Below are 27,778 nucleotides of genomic sequence, written 5' to 3'. Positions count from 1 at the left end.
TCAAGCGTCCGTCGTCGCAGTGTGGGTGGGGCAAGAGGAGGAGCCGGAGGCAGGTGGGGCCAATAGAGGGTTCAGCAGGGCGGAGCTAACAGCTCCCTGGGACCAAGGTGGGCGTATCCCCGCCGGACTCGCACTGCAGCCTCCTTTAGGCCGGAACTCGACTCCCTGTCCTGCAGTTGTTTCCCTCCGGCTTTCGTGCTTTCTCAGTCAGAGCTGGGCCACATCCGGTCCCGGAGCGGATGGAGAGCCTGGAGAGTGTGGCTACCCTGCCTTGGGGTTCCCGCGCGGTTTCATCGGTCCCGCCGTCTGTGTCGGGGTCGGGATGGGACTGGAGTCCTAATCCGAGAGAAACCAATTTGCTTCTCCAGGTTCCTCCTCACTCCGGCCGGAAGCTTTTGGCTCACGTTGATGCTCACTAGGAGAATGGAGGCACGACCGGCCTTTAAGGAACTGGGCTCAGAATATTGAAAGGCAAATAATGTTTTTTTTCAGACTATAGTAATTTAGAGGCAAATCGCTTGACCCCAAATCTCATTATGCCAAGGAATCACACGTGGAATTTGTTAAATACAGTTTTCTGAACTCCAGCGTGAGGAAATCTGTTTCAGCTGCTTTGGGTAGGACGTGGAAATCTGTGCTTTTTAAAAAACAGTTAATAGTCTTAGTGTTGGCGGTTCCCAGACCTTGATAAACGCTGATCCAATTGTAACCTTCTTACCTGGGAAAGCCCCTACCCTCGCAAAATGATTTTAAAAAAACCCAATCATTTAAGAGTTAATAGGGAAAAACTACCCTAAGTGTGCGTGCTTTTAAAGGAAACAGAATTCATAACCTGTCACTTGTGAAATATTAGAAAAGGTAGTTGACTAACCACTAAGGGAACAAGATCGAGTCTGGGAATTAGAGGTTTAATTTTGACAGGTTAACAGTTGACTGGTGCTTAATCAGTACTAGACTCTTCCAGGAGCTGAGAATAGAAACATGACTATGTCCTCATAGTCCCCCTCCTCATGGAAGTGGTAGATGGAGAGTAGGGGATTGAGGGGGAGTGCAGCCTGGGAGAAGGAAGGCCAATATGAGTGCTTGGACCAAACTGCAATTCAGGGGAGACTTTCTGGATTAGGCGTTGTGTTAGTTCCCCATTACCATTCTAACAATTAACCACAAACTCGGTGGCTCAAAATAAATTTAATCAACTAGTATAAAGTTTCAGTTATGCACGATGAGTTTAGATAGAGATCTGTGGTACAATATTGTGCCTACAGTTGACAATACTGTGTTGTACACTTAAAATCTGTCAAGAGGTGGGTCTCATGTTAAACGTTCTTAACACAGAACACATTTATTATCTTACAGTTTTAGTCAAGCATGATGTAGGTGTCCCTGGACTAAGAAAGTGTGGGCAGGGCTGCATTCCTTTCTTCAAGGCTGTACAGAGAGAATATGTTTTCTTGCCTTTTTCAGCTTGTAGAGGCTGCTGATACTCCTTGGCCTCTAGCCCTTTTCCACTTTCAAAGACAGTAAGAGTTTTTCACATCACATTGCTCTGACTCTCTTCTGTCCCCCTCTTCTACTTTTAAGGTCTTGTTGAATTAATTCAACAAGAAAGCCATTAGATGGAGGTGGCTCTAATGCTTTAGTGGCCTAGTAAGCAAACCAACGTTTAGGCACGTAAATGCCTCCAGGTTATGAAGCGCTAAGGACAATGATCACAGCCAACTAATCTTTAAGCCAATCAAGTAATTTCTTTTCTTTGCTGCCACACTTTATAATATAAAGTGTGACTTATAGAGGTGGAATGCTACTAACCACTTCTGGTTTGCTACTGCCCTTTTTGAATCAATTTTTGCTCAAATAAACTTCACATTTGTAATATGTCTCAGTTTGTCTTTTAACAGCCCCTTGGCCTCACCCAGACAATTTTTTTATCTCAAGGTCAGCTGATTAGCAACCTTAATTGTCCTTTGCCTTGTAACCTAACAGATTCACAGGTATGGGGATTAGGACATAGTCATCTTTAGGGAGGATCATTATTCTGCCTAGCACAGTATTGTGAGAAATGAGATCAGTATAGACATGTTGAACACAAGTTTGTGTGCCTGGTGCACAGTGAGGCCACATAAACCGAAACATAGGCATTTGGAGCAGAGAAAGGTTTATTGCAAGGGCCAACCTAGGAGAATGGGGTGGCTTATGCTCAAAAGACAGGAACTCTGATATTTAAAGGCAAAATTTGAGGTGAGGGCTGTAGGGTGTGACTTTCTTCTGATTGGTTGGTGGTGAGGTAACAGTGGTGTTCCAGGGATTATGTGCTCAGCCTAAAGCTTCCTTAGGCTTAGCCTAAAGCTTCCTTATTTCCTTTAGAAGAACTCAAAAGTACATATCAGATTGTAATGTGTCTCTATTGAGGAGGAACCAAGGAACCAGGACCCTGCATTATTGCCACACTTAACTGCTTTTTCTTTGTTTCTGCCTTCCTCCACTTCCCTAATTAGTGACTTTGTCCTGTGGAGCTCAGGGAAGGTCTAGGAGGCTGAAGCGTTTCCTACAAACAAGAAAAGAGGGACATGGAAATACTTGTACCCAGGAGGGCCCCACACGGTCCTGCTGGGTTTCAGAAAGGGTAGGACAGGTAGCAACCATCAAGGAGCCAAACTGTGTGGCAGGCACTGTGTGAGAGTCTCTTTTGCCCCAGACATTCCCCAAATTTGTAAACATCAGAGTGAAATATTTTGCCTCCTCTCCCTTTTTGGTGTGCTTAAAATCACACCATTCTGGCCCGGGTCAAGTAGGCCTGTGGCTCTGCAGAGGCCTATGAAACCAGTTTAGAACCTCCAAGTTTCTATTCAAATGCCAAGTTTAGCTCAGAAGTAGATTGACTTCTGAAACAGATGATCTATGCTGTTTCCTAGGTATTGGCCCTATGGCATTTTGCCTTTTGGCAGAGAGTGATTAAGACTTCATAAATCCTGCATCTCTGATACAGTTCAAGTCTCAATCACTGGGACTTGCAATAGACCTGCCTTTTTTTCCCCTATGATAGATGAAACAAAATTGCTGCTGAATTTTCTCTTAAAAACATCATCTAACTTAAATTTCTAGATGCAAATAAAGTGTTTACTCCTGTTTTATTGGATTTGATTTGAGGGATCTATTTTCAAATCTGCATCTCCTGGTCACCCTCCCCTATCTCACTTTCATTTGCATTCTAAGCCTGTGCAGTGCAGATTTCCTGTTACCAAGGAGCTGAATTTAAACTTCCTTCCCTAAATTTAATCTTGCTATGAAATATCCAGTGTTTCGGATCCAGATAAACACTTTTCTTCCCATCAGCTGTGAGATCTCCTTGAGCAGGTTATTATGGGAAAGGAGAGTATTTAGAGGGGAGCAGCGGGGAGGAGACGGGGTTTGAGAAGCTGGTTATTAGAATACCTTACCAACCAAGCTGAATACAAAAAAAAAAAATGGCAAACTTACTAACATTGCAAATCAAAATGTTAGTATTAGATAGGATGCATCTCTTGAAACCCGTACCTTTGTGACATACTAAAACTCTTAACCTGAAGTTAATTTTTAATGTCATATTAGGATTTTCTTACTCTTTTTCAAACTTAGGGACACCAGAATTTAATGAATCATCACCCTTGGTTCCTAATACATGCTCAGCATTGGTCCATGCATGGCCTTCTGTCATTTACATGTTTAACTGTTCACCTTTTATAATACAATCAGCACCTATAAACTTATCCCCAGATGATATCCTATGTCTTACTCCATGATCTTCCTGTCCCCCAATCCCATCCCATCCCCAGCATCCCCCAACCAAGGTAACCATCCTTCTGAGTTTCATTTCCTAACTTTTCATTTTACGTAATATATTGATGCCATGTATATTCCTAAAATGTGTATGTTTTTGTCTATTGACATTATTTTGAACTTTTGAACAAGGCAGGGGTGTAATCTGATTTTTTTTTGCTGGGAGAAAGCTCTTACAGCTGACTTGTTGCCATTTCTGTGGGAGGTGGTAGGTATTCCTATCATCCAGTGAAATAAAGAAGAGAGGTGATGCTTTCAGGCCATGGAAACTCAAGTTATTATAACATTTGTTAATTTAAAAAAAGAAAAGAAAACTCCCCAAAACTTTCTTGTTCTTTTCAGAATTTTTAAAACATGAGAATATAGAACCACCTCAATCTATGGGAGTAAACAAGGAAGATGTTTTTTTTTTCCTGGAGAGAAACAGCCTGAAACTCCTGAGATCACCAAGTCCTTCAAAGAGAAAGAACTCTTGAGTCTTTCACAGACAAGAAAGTTAGTTATCGGGAAACTGCTTGTTCCTCAAAGGAAGACAAGAAGGAATGCAACACACCAAAGTTCACATCGCCACTATGAGTTGAGAATGTTGAATATGAATTTCCAACAACTATTGAGTATTTACAGGATGGACAGAGATAGGAGCAGCCAGATGATTCTTTATACTTAGGAAAAGAGGACTATCTGGAATCTGTTGGATACTCTGAAGATGCAGAAACCACTGTGGAAGAGGAGGATTCTGATGACCCAGAGTGCGTTATGTATGATGGCAAAGAGGACTCTGTGTATTCAGAAACCACGGAGTTCTCTGATGAAGAACAGAATGATGAGGATTCAGAAGCTGGCATGTCATTGGAGGAGGAAGAGGAGAAAAGACTGGAAGGTATGGGAGTGATGTGTGTGTAGTTACTCAGGCGACTTATCTCTAGGTTGCCATGACATAAAGGTGAGGGGCTGAGGATGGGCACCAGATGTCAGCAGAAAAGGAGCTACTGAGAAATTACTTGTCCCTCTCTAACTGGGGATTTTCTCAGGAGTAGGTGGTGACAGAAGAGCCTGAACCTAAAAGTGGTGGTCAGATAAGCAAAAGTAAATATTGATTATCAGCTTATCGGTTTTTGCAGTCACTTCCATCAGACGTATAAGAAGTTGCTAAGCACTAATTTTAGCTGTTACCTCTGTTCCTCAGATTAAGCCTTTTTAGACATTTTTGCATTGTTGTGACCAATAGAAAATAGGGATTTTGGGCCTGACTGTGGAAATGGAAACAGGGGAGGAGTTTGTGCTGAATGGATAAGATCCCAAAATATTGCTGCTTGGTTGGATCCAGTCCCAATATTACCATCTTGATGAAGAAAATTAAACTGATATGTTGAGTGTGAATATTTCTTAATGAAAATTCAAAATATGAGAAATGTTTAATTTGGAGACATATTGTCATGGGAAGTAAACATCAAGTTCTGAGTAGAGAGGGGGAAGGTAACTACTGACTCACATTGAGTCCAAATTCTGGGGATTCATAATAGTTATGGATCAGAAAAGAGTAATTTCCTGCTCAGCACACCTGGAAGTAGTTACTAGGATTGCTGTAACAAAGTCATACCACAAACTTGGTAGCTTAAACAGTAAGCAATAGAAATAAATGTATTGTCTTACAGTTTGGAGACCAGAAGTTTGAAATCAAGGTGTCTGAAGGGTTGGTTCCTTTTGAAGGCTGTGAAGAAGAATCTGTTCCTAGCTTCTGGTAGTTTGCTGGAAATCTTTGGCCTTCTTTGGCTTGTAGAACCATCCCCCGAGTCTGCCTTCATCTTCACGTGATTGTCTTCCTCGGTGCTTATCTCTCTGCTAAAATTTCCCCTTTTTATAAGGATAGCTCTATATACCAGTTTCAGACCATCCAAGGATTTCTTAGAGTTACTTTTGTCAATTCTTGAAATCCATACTGTCTCTTATGTTTGTTGTATCTTCTAGGCTATTTTTATAGGAGATCCAAGAAGCTTGTGCTAACTTACTATCCATCAGGAACAGAAAATGCTCTCTGATTTCCTTTCTCTACTAAGAACTATCTCTGTATTCCCAAGAAGTGGCTAGAAGATAAATTATAAAATGGGAAATCAAGAGAAATTAGGTACAACATGTAAATTTTGAGAAAACTTTAATGAAAATAAAATCTTCCATTTCTCCAAACGTTAGCAAGAAATAGAATTTAAGAAAGAAATCAGTATCAACCTAGAGAATTCCTCATACTTATGTATAATGAAGCATCAACAAGGCTTTTCATTGCTGCATACAAACATTAGCCCAAAACTTGGAAAACCTAAATGATCATCACTAGACAATGTTTAAATAAATAATGGTTCTTCCAAACCAGGAAATACAATAGATTAGCTAAAATGAATTAAGTAGGTCTCTGTATATACTGACTTGGAAGAATTTGCAAGGAATACAATTGAGTGAAAAGAAGTTAAAGGGTCATTTGGAATAATACCATTTAGAAACTAAAATGGCATCCATTAAACCAAACTGTGTATTTCTATATATGCAAGCATACTTATTACTTGCATAGAGAAAGGATGGGAAGGAAACATACCATACCATATTGACATATCTCTTAGAAGGAAATTGATGTTATCTCTTAGAGTTGGCAGAGTGGTGAAAGGGAACTTTCACTTGTATCATTTCACCTTTTTTTCCCCAATGAAAATGTCAATTACTTATTTAATTTTAAAAGCCAATGAAGGAAGCTTGGATGCTGAACATAACATTCACTGACTATCTTCTTTCCTACAGAAAGGAAAAAAGTGTTTAAAGATGTCCTGTCCTGTTTGAACCTGGTTAGGAGCAGAAAGCTTCTGCCAGATTTCATTAAGCAGTTCTCCTTAGACTGAGGATGTGGGTGGATGCCTGAAACTCCAGGTGACTTAGCCTGGAATTTCCTGATGAAAGTTCAAGCACTGGATGTGACAGCCTGAGATTCAATCCTCAGGCAGAAGGTTCTGGGTGAGAATGGCAAAGGGGAATTGCTGACTGGATCAGAGGATTTGGAAATTAGAGAAATGGAAACCATTAATCCCCTTGATGTCCTCTGTGCCTCTCTGCTGTGTTCAGACAGCTCTTTGCAGTGCGAGATCATGTCAAACATGTATCAATGCTAGTTTGCTCTTCCCCTGCTACTGCCAGATGCAGAAAACAACAGAACCATTTTCATGCTGGGTGCCATGAAGGACATTGTGAAGGAGCAGTCAGCAAGGGATACAGAAAAGTTTCTGACTGTCATGAAGTTGCCTGTCATCTCTTTTGTGCATCTAGGATACTGTAGCTTCTCCAAGTCCAAAATCCTCAACACACTGCTCAGCCCTGCCCACTTGAAATCACACGAAATCTTTCTCCATCAGGATTTGCCTTTTCTGGTGCTTCCCCGGCAGATCTCTGATGGCCTGGTTGGGATAACCTGGTGTTTTCCTGATAGCGACAGTCTGAAGGAAAACCCCAGTTTCTTCCAGAAGCCTGTTGCTGCGGCCAACCTTCTTGGAGATCTAGAAAGTTTTTGGACACAGTTTGGTTTCTTGATGGAAGTTTCCTCAGCTGTGTTTTTTTTTTCACTGACTGCCTAGATGAGAAGGAATGGGACTTGCTAATGTTTTTAGGAGAAGCTGCGATTGAAAGATTATATTTTGTCCTCAGTCCCCAAATCGGGCTAGTGAAGAGGCTCAGATTTTCCACAGGATCCTGAAGTTGAAGCCATCACAGCTACTGTTTTGGGAGGAGGAGGAAGCTGGGGAGAGAGGGAAGAACATGGAGGGCCTTCACGCTGCCCTCCAGGAAGTGATGTCCTGTTTACTCAGATATGTGTCTGTGGAGGATATGGCCTTCCTGGCCAGGGAGTTGGGAATACAGGTAGACCAAGACTTTGAGAACATTCTGGGAAATCAAGTTTCCCCTGGTGAAAACTTGGCTGGAACAGCTGAAGATGAGGGACAACAAAGACACAGTCAGCCAAAAACTCATCTGAAAGCCCCAATGAGATGTCTGTAAGAGAGCCTGGGGCTGTATGTGAGATCAGCCAGAATATTCAGAATTTCCATCTTACCTCAGTATTCATGCCTTATCTGAAAAACTCCCACCCTTTACCAACCAGAATTGGAGGTTACTTTAACCATGCTTCTTTGAAAGCCCCCTGGATTATGGGCTCCCACTTTTGGTCAGAGCAGAGATCTAAGTGGTTCCATCCTTTGCCCTTTCAGAATACAGGGGCCCACAGTCCAAGGAAAAGTTTGGGGATTTAATACTTCCAACCGCAGAGATTTTATTCTGGTGAAAGATTTATGAAATTTTCGAGAACTGCACAGGGACGTCATGTGAATAGGACTTTTGGGAGACACCAAGACCCATTTCTCAACATGTACAGGCCTGGCCCAAGAGACCACAGACAATGGGAGCCCTTGAAAGGTCTGGGGCATTGGTCTCCCAGGTAGGTCATCTCCATTCTCTGGGTTTGCAGCCAGCAGGAGCAGTTGGAAAGTCACAGCCTAGGCAAGCCTGTGCCTGGGGAACACAGCCAACTGAGGCAACTGGAAAATTTATAAGAACAACATCCCATATTAAAAATCCTCACCCTCAAGCCTTTCGACCAGCAGGAGCCAAACAAAAACCCATAACTGCCTCTCAGCAAGGAGCCAAGCTGAAGACATAAGGTGGGCCTTCAAATCCATCTTTCCAAATGGGATTCCATCCCATGTCCAAAAGCGCATTTTTGCCCAGCTCTCAGTTCAAATCCAATCAACCCAGGTTATCCCAGGTCAAGCACTCCCAGCAAAACCCCTACCAATCTGTGTTCTCTCAACCCAAACCCACTCAGACAAGACCCCCTCAGCCCCGGCCAACCCAAACTGAATGTTCTCCATCCACTCAGCCCAAGCCATCCAAGTCGCAGTCCTCCCCAGGTGAGACTTCTCAGCCCAGACCCACTCAACGCAAGTCATCTAAGACCAGTCCCTCACCGGCTCAGGCTTACTACCCAAGAGCAGGGCCCAAGAGGGTAGGGAAGCATTAAAGTGCTTACTCTAGAGACCTATGAAGTGTATCCGTTGCCCAGTCCTTGCCTGTCGTATTTATAGTCACTTGAAGAAGAGTGGCAGCGATGGTAAGAGAGTACTATCATTAGCTTGACACAGAAAACAAGATCTGCACAGCCTGATTGGATATCACAAAAGTATCTGTAAGAATTGTGTCCCTACAAAAGAGGAAAGCTATGAAAAGAATAAAGAGTACAATCAAGCAGTAAATAAATGAACTGAATCCAACCTTGAATATTAGGTAATATATACCCTGAACCCTGGGAATGGGGGCTGTAAGACAGTATCACTTGGAAAGAGTAGGGATGAAGCCTCTAATTGCAAAGTGAACATAAAGTAGGGTGCACATTACGTCAGTGTTGCAGGAAAACTTGCCCTAGATGTTGGCTGCTCTAGAGGTGTCTTGGTTAAAAATTTTTTAGTTCTATATCAGCTGCTAAGCAGATAAACTTGTTTGTGATAATAGCACCAAATCGCACTCATTTGACCTTTACGTATAGAAATAATGAACTAACAACAAAATTAATTATTTTGCATTAACTTGAGAAATGATCTGTGTATGTTTCATATTTTAAATATTTGTAGCAGTTAAGGTGATTTGGCTAATTAGAGGATCTGCTATATTAGCCTCATGACTCCAACTTAAAATATATAATTGATTTTTTAATTTTAGAGTTGTGATTTTTTTTCAATTGAAAAGATTAGGATAGGTTTACAAAGTTTGTAAAAAGCATTGAAATATTTAAGAAGACTTGAGTCACACAATTAAAAATTTTAATTTATTAGATTTATTATTGTTCTAACCATTTGGTTAAGTTCTGCTAGTGAGAAGCATTAAGTAGAAGGAATATTAAATTTAAAATATTTAAGTGGAGGGGGAGGGTATAGCTCAGTGGTAGAGCGCATGCCACATATAGCTGCAAATGAGGATGGGAAATTTCACCAGCTGAGGGCCTGTTCCTCCAGGAAGAAAAGGAAAAGTAGCACTTTACCACCACATCATGAAATACCAAGAATATCAGAGACCCAGAAGAGGAAGTCACCAGATGGCACCCCCAAACCAACATCAAATGTTTATCCCTGTCACCTTAATCATAATTTTTGGCTACTTATAGGATATAAATTATTTTAGTGATGGTGAGGTGTGGTAATTGCCTGAATTGAAGAGAAGATTTTGAATTGTTTTGCAGTAAAGACAGGATTTTAGATTATTCACTCTTTTAAATAAGATGAGGCTGCTATTGTGATCTGGGTATTGCCTGTTCTAACCCTAAATTATACACGAGGGCCATAAAGTTTTTTATTATTCTATAATGGAAATATAAAATAACTGTCTCTTTAATCCAAGGTGTTAACATTCTTCATACCCTTTTGTCAAATTTCCTTAAATTTTAAAGCAGTGTTTCTATAATTTGAACGTGTGTGAAAAATCACCTGAGATGGCTGTTAAAACTTTTGGGGCTCCCCACAGAGATTCTGACTCTGTATGTCTGGGGTAGGTCTGAGAGAGAGCCTCTTTTTTTTTTTTTTTTTTTTTTTTGAGGTGGGTAGGTAATTAGGTTTATTTATTTAAATTTTTCTTGATGGAGAGACTGGGATTTGAACCTAGGACCTCATGCATGCTAAGCATGCACTCTACCACTGAGCTGTACCCTCCCCGCAGGAATAGCCTCTTAACAGGAACTCTCATTGAAGCAAAAGACCCTGGGGCCATATTCCAAAAAATTCAGATATAGCCTGGGCTGCAAACCTGTTTTCTGGTGCTCAGAGAAAGATATTTTCATCTGGGCCAGGAATCCAGGTTGGGATAATTTCTGTTCATTATCATTCTTATTAAACTCATTATTCCTCCCCTGCTGGAAAATTGGGCACTTAAAAGCTCCTGTAATTTGATAATGAGGTAGAAACTTCTAGCCATTTAAGATTGGGGCTGTTCTACCTATAGGCTTCTATATCTAACACTTTTCATTTTGCCTGAAAATTTTGTATCTGATTAAAAGACATCCTTTTATTTTTCAAAGTATGCTCCTTTCTCTCTTTCACAGCTTAAGATTTGACTTTTTTTCCTTAGACCTCAATCCTTCCTTCCTATTGTCCAATATCACTGGTATATATGATATTATTCTTTCACTAATGGGAGACAACTTTATTAATGCTAAATGCACTATAATTTTTGGCTTGAGTCTTGATTTGATATCCCTACAACTCTAAGCCTCACAGATTAGATCAGTTTCTCTGGGATGCAGAGGCAGAGAGAAAGGAGAATAGGTGAGGATATTGAGATGTTGTGCATGTCCTCCAGAAGGGACCCTGCTCTCTACCCCCAATCCTGGGTAAACCCCTACAGCTACCGCTAGTTCCCAGGGTGAGCAATAAATACACAAAGAGAGGTTTGAATACTGCATGCCTTTAATATCTGTCCCACTTCTCATGAACTGGATTGGGTGAAGGGATGAGATAGAGGAGGAAATGCTATTAATAAAAATGTGTATCAGGTAATACTTCAAGTATCATTCCATCACAACAGTAGCCTGGGTACTGGGGATGGAGTGACAGAGCAGCTTGAGGAAGGGCAGAATTTAAGGGACAGGCAGAGGATCAGTAAGATATATGGAGGAGGACTGGATGGGGAAGAGCCAAGAGGGGTGCCTGGAAGCCCTGGATGGGGTGTTTCAAGAAGACAGAGACTGTCTTGGGCATTTTATCAAATTAAGGCCAATTTCCATACTTGTAGACTAGAGCTACTTTTGATGCACTTAAGATAAAGAATGAGATGAAAGCTTCAGAAACTAGCAGATAGAACTGCCAAAGGATTACTCTGTTGCCTCTTTATTCTTCCTAAACCATATTAAAATTATTCAAATACTAACCATATAGATTCAGATTTGGGTGGCAATTGGAGGATGCTGCCTGGGCATCCTGCTGTGAGAAGCCCTTTGCTGCACTGCCTTGGGGATCCACTGCAGCGTTCCAGAAACCACACTCTGGTCAGGCTGCTGTGAGCCAGTGACTCAGCATGGTGGCGGTGCTGGAGCTGGGCCAGTCCTTCCCATGTGCAGGGACCCCATCAGGCAGTCTTTGCTCTGGGTCCCCTTGTTGGCCTGGCTGAGACTTTCTCTGAGCTGCACTGTAGTCTGATGCTCTTCTCCCCAGTCCCCCGTCCCTTTTCTCTTTCCCTCTGCAGGTGTCAGACCTGCAGGCAGTGTGAGGCTTTTCCCACCAATTCCTGCCCCCTCCTCCCTTTCTGCACCACAGACTTTTCATGCACTTGAATAACATCTTAGCATCTGCTTCCTGGTGGACCTGAACTGGCACAAGTTATTTGCAAAAAATATTTCTTCTTTCAATGAGTAGTTGTGGACACACCTTCTTCTTCCCCTCCCACTTTGTGAGAAAGCAGACCCTGGGGCTCTTCTCTACAGCTCCTAGAGTCTGGTTCAAAAAGGAAGAAATGCTTTAATCTTTTTAATTATCTCCTTTAGGATGGACATTAATTTTGGATATGGAGAGGTTTTTTTAACAGGAGCCTTGCATGCATGCATGTTTCATCTGCATAAGCACTGTTCCTTGCTTAATGACAATACAAGACCACTCATAATTTACTATTCTCATTTGTAGCCCACAAGAAAGAAGAAAAAGATCATTAATCATGTGATGTATGCCGGAATATTGCTTTAGGTTCGTGGGAATCTCTTGGAATTTTGGCAAATTGTGTCAGATATCTCAGAAAGATCATTAAGGTAAGAACTGAGACATGCTCCCTTGTGTTGTTTGATTGTCAGTATAGCTTTAGGGAGAAAAGGGCACAGAAGCCAGGCTGGGGAGGGTGAAGATGTGAATGGAAAGTGAGGAAGCAGACACTTAAAGAAATTTGATTGAAAAGAAAGTGCTGTGCCTACTGGGTCAAGAAAATTGTTTCTTCCTCTCTTCTTTTCCCAAATCCCCTTACTCCCTTCCTTTCCCTCCTCATTCTTCTTCTAATTCATTTCTTTTTTTTTTTAAATAGAAGGTAACATAATCTTTGGAAAAAATTTCAAACACTGTAGAAATATATGGTGTAGAAAGTCCCTCATAATTCTACCATCTGGATAGCAGGAGTTCTCAATATTAGCTGTGTGTTAGAATTAGAAGGCGAGCTTTAAAAAAATCCTGATGCTGAGCCCACAGCCTGTGTCAAAGAGACCAAGATCTCTGGGAGTGGGACCCAGATATCAGCATTCTTTAAAGCTCTTGGTGATTCTGACATGCAGTCAAGGCTGAGAACCACTGCTTAGCGTGTGGTCTGTGGACCAGTGGCATCAGCATCAGCGCTCAGCAGAATATGAGCTCCACAACCCCTCCACCTACTGAATCACAGTCTGCATTCTAACATCCCTCGGTGTTTCATATGCACAATCAAAATTGAGCAGCACTTTCTAGAGAAAAATCTCTAAAATAAATAAGAAAGACTTTTTTTTTTTTTTAATGGAATGAATTCGTGCTTAGAGACTGAGAGGAAGAATCTGTAAAGGGGAAAGAACAGAAAGTATAAGACAGAGTGTCATACTTGGCAGGGCAACATTCCAAAAGGGGTAAAGGGGTGGGAGGAATAGAATTGACAGCCTGTTGGGAAAAAGAACTTTGAAGAGGTAAGAGAATTTGTCTTCTTCTGACATTGAAAGGAAGAGGGAATGGATGGTAGACCTACAAGTGGTTTGCATGGTTGAGGGGAAGCAAGAAGTTGATGGTGTGGCCTCCTCTGTTTTCTGCTTTCCTCAGGGGAGTAAAGGAGGAGGCAAACTTCAAAACAAGTGAACAAAGACGAATAATGGCTTTTGATGTGTACTATGTGTCCCAAAGGGCTTTACGTACAAAAACCACACACAGTCCTTCCAATAGTCCTACACCATTCTGTTATACAGACGGAGACTTCAGTGCTCGGTTGGCTTCTCCTTTGCTGTCTCTACACATCTATCCTGGGGTTCCCTCTCTATTTCTTCACTCCTTTGGTGGCATCACTCGGTCCCCTGACAGTAAATGTTCTCTACATGACTCTGCCCACACACCCTCCCCCCATCTACTTTTCTAGTCCTGACCTGTGTTGTGAACTCCATTCAATTGTCTGATCAACACTTCCATAACATGCCCGATAGAAATCTCAAACTTATCATGGACAAAAGAGAACTCTTTCCAAACTTGTAGCCTTTCCTCCATACTCTCTTCCCCTCTCCAGTCGTAATAATGCCCAAACCCAGGACTTCTGGCAGTGCGTCTTTCCCTCCATCTCCCCTAATCCCAAATCATTCCTTCCCCTTCCAAATCACCAAGAAGTCTTGTCAATTGGATCTCCATAGTATTTTGAGTCCACCCACTTCTCTAAGATCTCCACTATTACCAGTCCAATCTAAGCCGCCATCACCTCCTGTGTGGACCGCTGCAATAGCCTTCTACCTGTCCTCTCTGCTTCCACTACTGCCCCCTGCAGCCCTGTTTCTGCGTTTCAGCCAGAGTGAGGTGTATGTATACACACGGCGATTTTAAAACATATACACAGAGTAGTATCACAAACCCCCTTAATTTCATCCCAGCAACTCCCAAAATTATCAGTTGTCAGTCTTGTTTTATCTATCTCCAGACCTCAACGTTTTTCTTTTTTTCTTTTTCAAAATCATTTAAAAGCAAATTTAAGATGCCATATTATTTCAGCCATGAATATTTCAGGAGATACTGCTAACAGAGGAGGACTTTAAAAGTTAAAATCAGAATGCTCATTATATTCTCAGTACCCCTATGTGCTGTACATATTCATATATTTTATCTCATTTAGTCTTCATAGTGGTCTTGCAGAGAAGGCAGTGCTAGATGATTTCACCTACAAGAAAACGTAGGTTTAGAGTGTACTTGCCCAAAGGGGCTCAACTTTGAAGCGGGAGTCAAATTCCTTGCCTGGTGCGCGTTCCACGCGTCAGGACTTCTCTTTCCTGTAAGTGTGAGATCTCCTTTGCTCATTCCTTAATGTCTTGCATCTCGTGATCTTGCATCATTTTAAGAAAAGAGAAAATAAAAGTGGGAATAATCTGTACTTTCAGATTTTCCCACTTAAATTTTTTTCTTTAAAATTTAGGAAAAACATCATTATACTGCCATCTTCTGGATCTTTTGAAGGCTAACAGATCAATGCCAATATAGGTATTTAAAACCAGGTCTGTTCAACTCTTTCTAATCTGAGGCTGACATATTAAACTTTGCATAATTAAAATTATTTCCTTAGTTAATTGGAAAAGTTCTTTAACAACTTAATACATGTCGAATATTAAGGCTAAAAGGTAGATGTATTCAGAGGTCAACTTTTTTCCTTTTTTAAAAAATTGAAGTATAGTTGATTTAAAGAGGTCAGTTATTTTTGTTTGTAGGGGATGGAAGCAAACACACATAGTTAAAATTTATAAGTAATTCAACCTCCACCTTTGGCCATTAATTTCAACCTCCTCCAATGTTAAGAAGAGCATTTCCATTGCCGATGAGAGCATAAATTAACACAGTCCTCTGGGAAGGTAATTTGATTGTATATTTAAAAAATAAAAATAAACTGTAACTGTAACTTTGACCCAGTAAATTTACTTTATGAATTTGTCATATATGTATATTCCTGTTAATGTATGCAAAGATGTAAATATCTTTGTATAAGATGCATAATCTTCCATTGTTTATAAAGGACTAGAAAAACCCAGGATGCTTAAATAAATGATGCATAAATAAATAAATAAATAAACTACACCTGTGCAGTGTGGTTCTATGTAGGTGTCTAAGAACAATGGTGTAGTTCTAATATGCTGGTAATAATAACTAATAATAACTGATATAATCAGAGGTTTGTTTAAAATATTTTGACCTAGAACTGGAAGATTCTATGCAAAATAAGTACTCCTTCATATTTTTTACTAGCAGATATATTTATATAGCAAAAATTACATTTCCTAATGCAACATTGTAAATCAACTATACTTCAATTAAAAAAAAAAGAAAGAAGAAAGCTACCTTTGGATTTCTGCCATTAGAAGAGTGGCTTTAAAAACTAGAACATGAAACAAAGTATAATCTTAGATTCATAATCTATGGTACAATAAAAGAAATGATTTGAGTTCAAGTTATATTGTGTGGTTTCTACTCAAGAAAAACTTAAAGTAATGGAAAGAAAAACTTAATGCTCTGTGAAATCTATACCATGAGGCTAAATTTAGAGCGCAATGACTTTTTACTTACTTTGTAATTTAATAATAAAATATTGAAGAGTCGCAGTAATCACAGGTACTTATCAAGTCTTTTCTATGTCCTAAGTACTTAGCAGATGAAAAGTCAGTTGTCTTCTCCATAACTCTGGAAAGACAGTGTAAAGGCAGTATTTCTATTTAATGAAATTGAGAGTGAGGAAAGTTAAGTGAGTTAAGTTCAGCACATGGTCAAATTGGTAAATGAGTCCAAATATTCTGAATTCGGATGCAGTGCTCTTTTTATTACACTGAAGTGTGTCAAAAGGGAAAACTATATTGGTGCAAATGTCTGTATTAGAATCCTTGGTAGTATATACGAAGTGCCAAGTACACTGCCTGGCACGTTGTAAGTACTCAAAGATGTTGACCTTAACTTTTGTTATTTTTATTATGTTGAAGGGGTAATAAAGGTAGGTCTCTGTCTGAGTGACACGGGTGAGCATCCTTCCCACTCAGCCCTCCCACTGAAAATTCTCAATTGCGTTGTAATATCTTCCCACTAGTATAAAGCATAAGCCCCACAAGGGCCGGAGTTCTGTCTGTCCTGTTCGTTGCTCTATCCAGAGGCCTATATGAGGGTTCATATTAAGTGCTCAGCAAACATTTGGCAAACTAGATTGAGAAACCAGAAGTTTTTCTTGTTCCTTTTTTCTCCTTTTTGACTGTGACATGTTAGCCTACTGTTATTCTGCTCTTCCGGATAATTTGTATGCTTTAGTGGTTAGGAAACTTCATGGGATCTTGTTAAACATATAGATATTTGGAAAACAGTAGCTTGTCAAAAAGCCCCATTGTGTATTTTTATACCCTCATGCATGGACCTCCACCTCAGATTTGGTTTGGACATCAGAACTGGTGATGTTATACACACATCAGGGGGGTAGCTAATATCCTGCTTAATTTCTTTCTTATATCTTTTCCTTACCCTTCTTTTCTCTGTCCACAGAGTCAGTACCCTTTTCAAGTAGGATTTTTAAGTTGCCCAGCCTGGAGGAGGATGGTTTGAAGCAAAGAATAAATTGTTAAAGCTATAATTTCAGGCCTCATGAGTGATAAACATTGGAGTTTATTTAGGGTATCTGGAAAACATGCCTGAAAATTGACATGAGGGAACGTTTTTTGGTTGAAAGAAAACTGAAAAAAGAGAGGGCAGATGACAGAGACCAGGGCACATGGAAAAGTATTTGCAATGACCTAGTGTTGCCACTAATTCATGAGAAATGCTGCTTTAATGTATTGAATCTATCCTAGAAAATCGGGCTCAATATCTCCTTTCATTACCTGGGAGCTTAAATCATCAGTGGCATCTTTTTCCAGACATTTTTGAAAGCTGCTTTCATATGGAATATAAAATGCTTTAGAAATTCAATTTTATTTATAGGCAGCATCATATATTTTATATTCTTGCTGAAGAAATTTAGTGTGAATGGAAGGTCAATTTTATTTTATTTATTTATTTTTTTGTAAACCAAAAGGGCACATCACTCATCAGAGTGCTTGGTTGTTGTGAAAGTGAAAAAAAAGTTCCTCCAGCATGAAGGTGTGGGGAACCTATTGGATTAGAAAGGATGATAAGCTTTCTTCTTGAAATAGGCCTAATCAATATACTTTATTGGGGTCATTCATCAATAATGAATCAAACACTAGGTAAAGCTTTCCCTGAGAGAGTTAGAAACTGTCTGGCTGGAGATGAACCCTGGGATCTGGGGTTGTCTTTGAACGTCACTCATTCTGCAAAATGCTCTAAGCACAGGCCCAAATGCAGGGCATATTGGGTCTTGGAAATTTACTTGTTAGGGGAAACACTTAAATATGTCTGCTGGAACAAGGGTCACATAATCACCCCGTCATGCAATGCTTAATTGTAAAGGGAGTGGGGATGTGATCTCACTGAGTGCAGGGTGTTTCTAAGCAGAGTGTTTAAGGATGAAGAAGGCTGGTTCCTCAGGCTCTAACTGTGAGTGGACAAGGTAGAGTCTGGGCAACAATTGGAAGAGTTGGCCTCAGGAACATGCAGAGTTCACTCGTGGTAACAAAGGGTAAGGCAGAGTGCTTGGGCACAGATGTCAGTAGGTGCGTGGATGCACAGTGGGAGTGTGTGGAAGTCCTTTTATAACGGACTCCATTTTTTTTAATAGGCAAATACTTACTTTTTAAAAGAGTATTAATGATTTAAAAAATTTTGTTTTTTATTGAAATGTAGTTGATTTACCATGTTAGTTTCAGGTGTATAGCAAAATGATTCAGTTATACACACGTGTATATATATATATTTTTCAGATTCTTTTTTATTATATGTTATTACAAGAACTTGAATATAGTTCCCTGTGCTATACAGTAGGTGCTTGTTGTTTATCTATTTTATATGTAGTAGTTAGTATCTTTTAATCCCAAACTCCTAATTTGTCCCTTCCCTGAGCTTTCCCCTTTGGTAATCATAGTTGGTTTTCTATGTAATGGACTCTATTTTTTCAATGAAATAGAAAGTCATTGGTTAAGAATGATTGTGAAATAGTAAATATTGGAAGTAGGAGAGGAAAAGTAAGTATGAAGTAGTTATCCACAAGTCTTTCAGTGTAAGAATTCTTGAATTTTTTCAGCCTTTGTTATACTCACCAACTTTCCCCACTGCACCCCCTACCTATCCCTAGCATCCCAGTTATCAATATTAAGTAGAAGCCAGTAAGATTCATGACAGGATTAACAAGAGAGGAATGTCACAGGGGGTAGACATGCAAGACAAATACTGGTTAAGCCCATTACCAATTCTACTAAGCGCTACGGGGCTGGGTGGGGGGGGCTCTGTTCCTGCCATTTAAAGTCTTGTTATCACTCAACTTTATGTCCATCCCGGTGCCCCATAAGACACCAGGGCTGAGGGTTGGGGCAGAGGCTCCTTCCCTGTCTAGAATGCCTACTTGAGAGCATTCTGAACCAATTTGCTCTGATAGGCGTCTCAAGGATTCTGGAGCTCAAAAAGCATGAGTCCAAAGTGGCTTCCAGTAGAGAAACGTGAGGTAGAATTTCTAGCTGCCGAGTTAGGGGCGTAAAGAAGCAATACACTACGACCAGAGAGAAAGCAGAGTACACTGGTTCAGTGTAGGTATGGGGAAGCTCTTGCTCTAGGTTCAGTTTTCTCAGTGAAGTAGAGAATGAGGTTGTTACTGGAGAGTGGGTCTGTGGAAAGAGGTTTAGAAAAGAGTGAACTATCAAATGGACTAGGAAAAGTAGGGTGATTAATATTTACAGGCCCACTTGAGGTTCATGGTCGTGAACTTAAAGTAAGACCCAATCATAGGGTACAGGAAAAGAACAGGTGAACTGAATTGAATGAGGGTTGTGATTTTGATGTGTGTGTGTGTGTGTGTATGTGTGTGTGTGTGTGTGTATATATATGTGTGTGTGTGTGTGTGTGTATGTGTGTGTGTATATATATATATATATATATATATATATAAAAATTAGGGCCAAGTGATGGGGTGAAATGGGGAGAATTGGTGAGGGTAGTTTCGACTGTAGGGCTCCAAGAATTCTTATGCTGGAAGACTTGAGGATATTACCATATAACCCAGTAATCCTACTCTTAGGTATATTCTCAAAAGACTTGGAGACATCTGTCCACATAAAAGCATGTATATGAATGTTTATAGCAGCATTATTTATAACAGCCAAAAAGTGAAACAGCTCAAATGTCCACCAGCTGATGAATGGATAAATAAAATGTGGTATAGAATATTAGAATATTATTCAGCCATAGAATAGGAATAAAGCACTGACACAACATGGGTGAACCTTGAAGATATTATGCTAAGAAGTCAGACACAAAAAGCCACATGTCGTATAATTCTATTTATATAAAATGTCTAGAAGAGGCAAATCCACAGAGACAGAAAGTAGATTAGTGGTTTCCAGGAGTTAGAAGGTTGTGTGCTAATGCTTACAGGATTTCTCCTGTGGATAATGAAACTATTCTGGAATTAGATAAGGGTGATGGCTTCACACTCATGTGAATATTTTTTAAACCACTGAATTATACATTTTAAAAGGGTGAGTTTTATGGTATGTGAATTATATCCCAACAAACACACACACCAGACAGGAGACGGGGAGTAACAGATATGGAGGGCTTGGCCGTACACTGGCAGCAGGACTGAATGAAGGGGGGTATAATTGAGGAGTATGTTCTCAGGACTTGTTGACTAATTGGGTGTGGGAGGCAGTGAGAAGAAGGGAAAAGTCAAGAATGATTCAGAGGTGCCTTATCACCTTATATTGCATTGATTTGTTTCTGTATTTGCCCATCGCTTTAGAATTTATGTTTCTCAGCCTACCCTGGCTAAAAACATAGGGTCTATTCTAAGCAGGGGAGAAGTAAGTGCCAGTTTTTAGACACACTTTAGGTAAAATACTAACAGTATGTCCGTTTTCATGGGTCTGTTTCATACAGTTCAAGACTGTTGCTCAACTGCCCTTGTGAGCTAAGCGGTTATTTCCTGTGTTTGGACAGTGTTAAAAGTCTGCTTCCCGTTTTGAGGTTTCCCCACTTGAGTCTTGATGAGAGAACCCACTAACCTCTACTGACACTCTATTAAGTGCTAAATGTTCTGCAGGGTTCTTCCTGACTGTTTCACAAATGAGATGCCCTCATTTCACCCTGCATTGGGCTACATATTTTGAAGGATTTTTTTTTTTGATACTAGGAGCATTTAGTAACATAATTGGTTTCACTTTTTGCCTAATTGAAGTTATAATAATTCTACTTTCAACTGGAACCATCTCATCGATGTGAGTTGTACAATCATTACCACGATGTTATTTGATACTATTTCAACCTAAAGAAAATGATCTCAGTACTTTGATAAGCCTGTATATTTTCATTTTAGACTGTGTAAACTTAGATCAGTAAAGCAGCACTAGAACCCACAATGGCTCTCCTCACAGACCTATCAGAATCTAGTGTCACATAGTTGGTAGTCCCCTGGTCATTATCAACCAGGTTCCTTCTGACTGAGTGTCGGTAAGTTGATTTGATTGTCCTCAGGAAGTTTGACATCCAAACTGTGTATCATTGGAGGAATATCTTTGGATAAGCCATTTTGCAAAAATTTCCTTTGGCTCACATTTGCTTATGCGTATGTTTTAAAAACTCACTTATTACTCATGGATGGGGAGCATGTGGGAGCCTATACGTGTTCAACATGCTGCAATATGTAGTTTATATATCCTGAATTTCATCCACCCTATGAAGAAGGTTTCATTATCCTTTAAGTAAGAAAATTGAGGCTTAAGAGGATAACCCAGATAGCAAATGGTAAAACTTACTTTTGAGACAAGATTTGTCTGATGCTTTTTCTGGCAAGCCACATTTTCTCCCTCAAAGCAGGCCCATACCAGTAAGAAGCTGAAGAAAGAACAAGAGAGTGAAAGTAATTTCTTTATGAGTATGGATAACTTATTAAATGTATTTGTGTATTTAAATACACATGATCAGTACACTTCACTCATATGTGTACCTTGGAAACATGGTCATATAAATATCAAGGAAATACATCGGCAGTGCACTAAAGCAGAGAGCTATGCATCACTAGATCTACTCGGCATCCAGATCATCCTTTTGGTTCTGGTGCCCACGAAGCATTTCTGTAAGATTCCTGTTTCTATTATGGCTACATGTGTCCCTACAATATACCCTGGTTCCTTCAAACAAATGAATGAACAAACAAGCAGACAGATAAAGGACAGAGAATCTTTAGGATGCTTATTTTATGGCACTATGAATAAGATAGTTATAATACCTAACAAAATAAAATTAAATAATTCTAAATTTCTTTTTTGAATAGGTAATACGTTCATTGAAATTATAAACTAGTATAAGGCACGGAGTCTTAGTCCTATCTCTGTTTTTTAAATTGAGTATAGTTAACTTACAAGGCTGTGTTAATATCTGGTGTACAGCACAGTGATTCATATACACACATATGTATTCCTTTGCATATTCTTTTTCATTATAGGCCATTACAAGATATTGAATATAGTTGCCTGTGCTGTACAGTAGGACCTTGTTGTTTATCTAGTCCCGTCTCTTTTTCAATCTAACCTATTTCCATCTTTTCAGCTAGTCTCCTTCTCATATGCATCCCACATCAGATAATATATATTTTTTTTAGTTTCTTGTGTATCCTTCCAGAGTTTCTTCATGCAAATACAAACAAGTATGAAAGTACATTCTTATTCTCTTTCCTCCTTTTAACCCAAAAGTTAACTCATTATTCTGTATCTTTCTTTTTCTCCATAACAGTGTATCATGTAGATCTTTCCATACCAATGCATAGAGAACTTCTTTTTTTATAGCTGCATAATATTTCATTTAACGTGTATACTATAGTTTACTTAACCAATTCACAACTGGTGAATATTTGGGTTGTTCCTAACCTTTTGCATGCTAGCTCACATGTAGTGGACTAAACTTACTATGTTCCAGGTGCAGTGCTAATTGTTTTACTTGGATTCATTTCATATAACAACCCTATGTGTTAAATAATACTGTTTACACTTTTCAGATAAGGAAGCAAGAGAATCAAAGAGGCTAAGCAACTTGTTCAAGATCTGAACCCAGGCTGTTTGCCTTTAGAGTACATATTTGTACTAGTGAAATACAAATTAATGCCCTTTATTGCTTTCAGGAAAATTCCTACTTTTAAGGAGAAGTTTCTAGTAATGTGTTGATTTCCCATTGGTTTCTAAGATTTTATCACAAACATTTGAAAAATTTGTACAGTTCAGGATGTTACTCCTTTCCACCACTCATTCTTTATTTTTTCTTGACCTGTGGAACATGTAATGATGAATCTGACATCAAAATATAAAGACAGTTTAAGGAGGTAAATAAAGTTTAAAATTATGGGGAAGATTGACATTTTCTGAAAGTGATTGATTTTAATTTTAGGGCTATCATATGCTAAAATCTTGGTCTGAGGGAAAAAATCCACCTTTTTTTTTTAACTTGGGCAGCACAAGTTTAAAGTGAAGGTCAAATAACTGACCTTGCCTTTTGATATTCATCCTTTCTCTGCAGGATTTTACACAATGCAGTTATAGAACCACAGAAATCTTTGCATTTCTTTCTCAGAGCTCTTTGACGTAATTCAAATGTAAACCAAATGAAATGTATCTTGGACTTGCAGGCTCCTGTTATGTATTGCAGATAACTGAAAAGCTCAGATGACAGAAACCCAGACAAATCCAGGCCCCCTCCTAAATTTAGCAAGCCCCTGTCACTATTGAAAATCATCACGACAAAACGTCTTCTCACTTCCTTATTGTCCTCTGGTCCTTGCCATCTGTAGCCATCAGAACCACCAGGGCAAAGGCATGTCCAGTGCAGTAAAGGGCAAGGACATCTTGTCTAAACAGGAAGTGTGAAGCCCTGTACATGTTTCTTCATCTATTTAAACCTTAAACAACATTCTTATGAAGGACTGGATGCCAACAGAGAATACTCATCTAGTGACCTCATTTTAAGTTAATGCACAAATCACAGTATTTAATGCAGTATTACCAGCAGAGATGGACAGCAGTTTCTTAGGTGTCATGATAAAGCATTTAACAAAAATTATTTTGCTGGAATCTTCCTTTAGATAAAGCATTGCCTAGCAGCCATTTTTCATGCTTAAACTATTCACACAGTGACACTTTAATGGTAAAAGAGATACCATCTGGAGTGCTTGTTAGCTTAACAAGCCCTTGACTGATAGCCTAAGAAGATTCAGTATTTCTCATTCCCTCTGGAGTAGCTCAACTTCAGAGCCTAGTATTATTCTTCAACTCAAGGGACTGGAGCCAGCTTACCACTAGGGGGTGCTGCTGCCTCTTTACTCCAACCTTTGGGAGTTTCAATTCTGACCTCAGACTCAGCGATAGAAAGAAAAGGAGGCTTTATCCATACCCGGTGTGTTCATTCCTCCTATACCCTCAGAGTAAAATGGAATTTGTTGGAACAATTCAGAATAAAACAAAGCGGCTAGTAAATGAAATAGGCTTGTTAAAATGTTTTCCAGTGTCTCCCCGAGGTGGACCAGAACAGCTTCTTGACATCATCAGTGCCTAATAGTTTCATTACTGTCTGGGGATAGTAACCGTTTTTAAAGTACTACCTCGGGAAGTGAGGACTAATGGGGAACATGGGGCGTGTCTAGCAGGAAGAGAGAGGGCTGGGTCCTTGCAGACTCTTCCGCAGTCTGGCAGAAGTCTACTACTCCTGCCTCTACTGATTCAGAACTGGTTCAGACACCATTGGCCTGTCATATGTACCAGTTTGAGGGGTTGTTAGAAATACAGATTATATGGTCATATGAATTTGGTAAATTCTGGTCTGAAAAAGTTATTTAAAGTTTTACTTGGTGTAGAACTTTCAGAACATTGAATTCACACTGCACTGTGTACTCTATTTGTGAATCTAAGGCTGGGCATTTGCTAGAGGTAGACACTCTGACAGGGGTTCTCATTGGAGGGTGGTGATTTTGCCTCTGGGGCACGTCTGGCAGCGTCTGGAGACATTTTTGATTGTCATGCAAGTAGAGGCCAGGGATGCTGTTGAACATCTTCCAACGCACAGGACAGCTCCCCATACCCCGCCACCCCAACAAAGAATAATTAAGTTCAAAAGGTCAGCAATTGAGAGGTTGAGGAACTCTGCTCTATAATATACACAGCTTGTTACACTCATTGAACCCACAAATTAATTATTTTTCCTTGAAGTGTCTTGTAGCAACAGAGTGGAAAATGTGTGGGAACTCTGCCTTCAGTTTATCCACAATGTTTTCATTATGTTTTAATTGCCGAGTGGTGTGGTCTTCCCTTAATACTCCTTCTCTTTGACCTCCATATGGCACTTGTCTTTGTTGGCTGGCCTTTCCTTGAAATTCCCCTCAGTTGGCTTGACACTGAATTGTTTTGGTTTTCTTTCTCCATCTGTGACCTCTCTGTCTCCTTTTTTGTCTTCTCTCCCTCTTCCTGCTCCAGAATAGGGGCACTTCTTGTGGTTTTATACTTCATTGTGATTAGTTTCCCATGGCTTTAGATATGTACCCTCATGCCAAGATGTTTCTTCCCAAAGAGATCTACATGTCCAGCTGTGTAGTGGATAGTTTCTGCAAAATAAAAATGTCCCTTTTCTAAAACTATCTCTTTTTCTTAAACTTCCTACTACTCTCCTTTATTAATTTGTTCTTAAATTCTTCCAATTTTCTCAATCAGATGTGAAGCCATGTTTAATCATGAAGACTTGGGAATTCTCTGGTCCTTTCTCTCTCTTCTCAGATGAGACCGTGATTGCCCCTTGTCTGACTATGGAAATAAATTCCAAATCACACACTTCCTGCTTCCCCTTCTTGTACTTTCCATGTAGACTGCATGCTACCACTGTTTCAACCATCCTAAAGTATCACTTTGATTCTTTCCTAAAAAATTCCAGTGAGTGAGTTCCCATTGTCCTTTGAATAAAATCCACACCACGTACATTGACAGGGAAATTTCCCGCAGTGTGGCTCCCACCTGTACTTGAAACCTTTGTCCAAATGGCTCCTCCATTGAAATTTCAGAAAGAAAAAATACTGTTCATATGAGAGCAAAGCTGTGGAGAGGGGCTTGTGCAAAGCACTTGGGGAAAGGAAGTTTTTATAAACGTTCTAGATTTAATTTCTGGCATATTCTCTGGTAGATGAAAAATTTAAGGTCTAAACTACTGCAGATAACACCTGTATGCATATGACATTCTTTAGACTAAGGATATTCTATAAATGGGCTAATATGATCCTTAGAACATGTAAAGAATGAAAATAAAAAGAATATTGCTCAAGGTTTCTATCTGTCAAAGCCCCTAGCCTATATTATACGTCTTCAGTAAGTATTTGTTGAATTTAGAATGAACAAATTAATAAATGCATGCATGAATGAATGGAAAAGTACTGTACTGGGGGCTGTTGGTGTCCTGCCTATAGCCTGCACACACCTTCCAATACTGAAAATACCTGCAATTCTCTACTTGAAATCTTTTTTCTGTGGGTTTTTTTTTTTTTTTTCTTCCCTCCCTGGCCACAAGTGTGTGCTCAACCTACCCTCAGTTCAGGCTGGAAGTGTCAGAGAGTTGATGAGTACAGAAACCACCCTCAACCAACGATAAACAGGGTGTTGGTAAATATATCCCCAGTTTCCTTACCTCTTAGCTAGAGTGACTCTGAGGTGTGCTCCTCAGTGTCTCCCAGATTTCCTCACTGGGGCTGCACTCTAATTGCCTCAGTATCTGGCATGCTAAAGTACCTTTCATTGGCTTCCTTTCCTTCCCAGACTCACTTTGCCATCCCTTAGCAAGATCACGTCTCAAAACAAAACAAAACCCCCCAAACACAACAAGAACCCCAAACCTGAAAAACAAAAAAACTGCTTGCAATTGAATTCTTGTTTCAGAATCTGCTTCTGGTGAACCCCAAAATAAGACAGCCACTGACTGTGGAATTGTACATTAAGAAGAGTCCATGATATCCGGAATTCATGCAGTTGGACTTGAATTAAAAAATTACCTTTTAAGCATCAGACATCATCTTCTCTGTGGCAAAATTTTTCCCACAGAAATCACTATGGTTTGAACAAAAGATGTGGATGCTTTGTCTCTGGAAGACCACCATTAAATTAAGAAGATAGGGTGGGGGTTTTTCTCTATTATTCAAAAAATTTTTTGGCTATAGAAAGAAAAAAAATTATTAAAATTGAAGAATAGTCACTAATGGAATGTTTAGTTATAAGATTAGTTACAAGATTACTCTCAACTCAAATTTCTTTTCCCACTTCCCACTTCTGTTTCTCCTACCTGTAGTGCCCTAGCAGCAAGAATCTTAATATTAAGGCGAACCATGCATATGAAACTGTAGCTCAACTTTAATAGATAATCTGAAATCTTGCAAAAATGCAGCCTTTCATGAAATCTCCAAAGTGATGTTGGAGAACTGCTAGAATCAATGCAAAGCCATGGAAAATGAGAGTCTGACAGAATAAGACAAGGCAATCGAAGAAGAGAAAGTGGACATGGGTGATGACTGTGACAAGAACTTTCCAACAGAGTGATCTGAACATCACAGCATCAAGGGAAGTTCTTGGGGAAATCAGTGATGCCTTGAAATATGTTTGCAAAACATGATGCTCTTTTTGATCATTCTGCAAAAGTCAAGCATGAAGGACTCTATAGTATATTGTGTTAGGAGACGTATGTATATTTGGGGGATTCCACTCCAGAATGCTCCATTTACATTTTGAGGGACAGAACTGCATTTATAATTTTTCTCCCACAAAGTGTTTAATCTCAAAATCTGTTGTACAGCACCCTTTTAGAGAATCATGAAAACATCTGCTTAGTGTAACAGACTGAAACAGGAAAAGGCTTATCCCTTGCCTTACGCAGAATCTCCTTTGGTGGAAAATCACTTAAACATTGAACTGAGAACACTGGCTGCCTTTCTTCATTTACAGATGTTTTCTCAGAACTACACTTCCAAACAGTCCCAGTTGGCTGTAGCTAAGACCTCTGTAAATTGATAGGATGCATCTGGCTTCAGGACACAGACTGAGGATGGGCAGGCCCTCTGTCCC

At 39.7% G+C, this 27,778-nt stretch overlaps 1 protein-coding gene across 1 annotated transcript; it reads left to right on the top strand.

Moving 5' to 3' along the window:
• Window positions 1-3,775: 3,775 nt before the first annotated feature.
• CARD6 (caspase recruitment domain family member 6) lies at window positions 3,776-8,866 on the top strand. The gene is given in 9 exon segments (XM_015242122.3): window positions 3,776-3,827; window positions 4,159-4,220; window positions 4,223-4,286; window positions 4,289-4,696; window positions 6,604-7,400; window positions 7,403-7,502; window positions 7,505-7,807; window positions 7,810-8,190; window positions 8,193-8,866. Coding segments are annotated over 9 exon segments (2,841 nt in total).
• The last annotated feature ends 18,912 nt before the right edge of the window (window positions 8,867-27,778 follow it).

The sequence above is a fragment of the Vicugna pacos genome, chromosome 3 (genome assembly GCF_048564905.1).
Source record: "Vicugna pacos chromosome 3, VicPac4, whole genome shotgun sequence".
In the NCBI taxonomy this organism is placed as follows: domain Eukaryota; kingdom Metazoa; phylum Chordata; class Mammalia; order Artiodactyla; family Camelidae; genus Vicugna; species Vicugna pacos.
The sequence above is the reverse complement of the archived record's forward strand: the minus strand, read 5'-3'. Positions and strand labels throughout refer to the sequence as shown.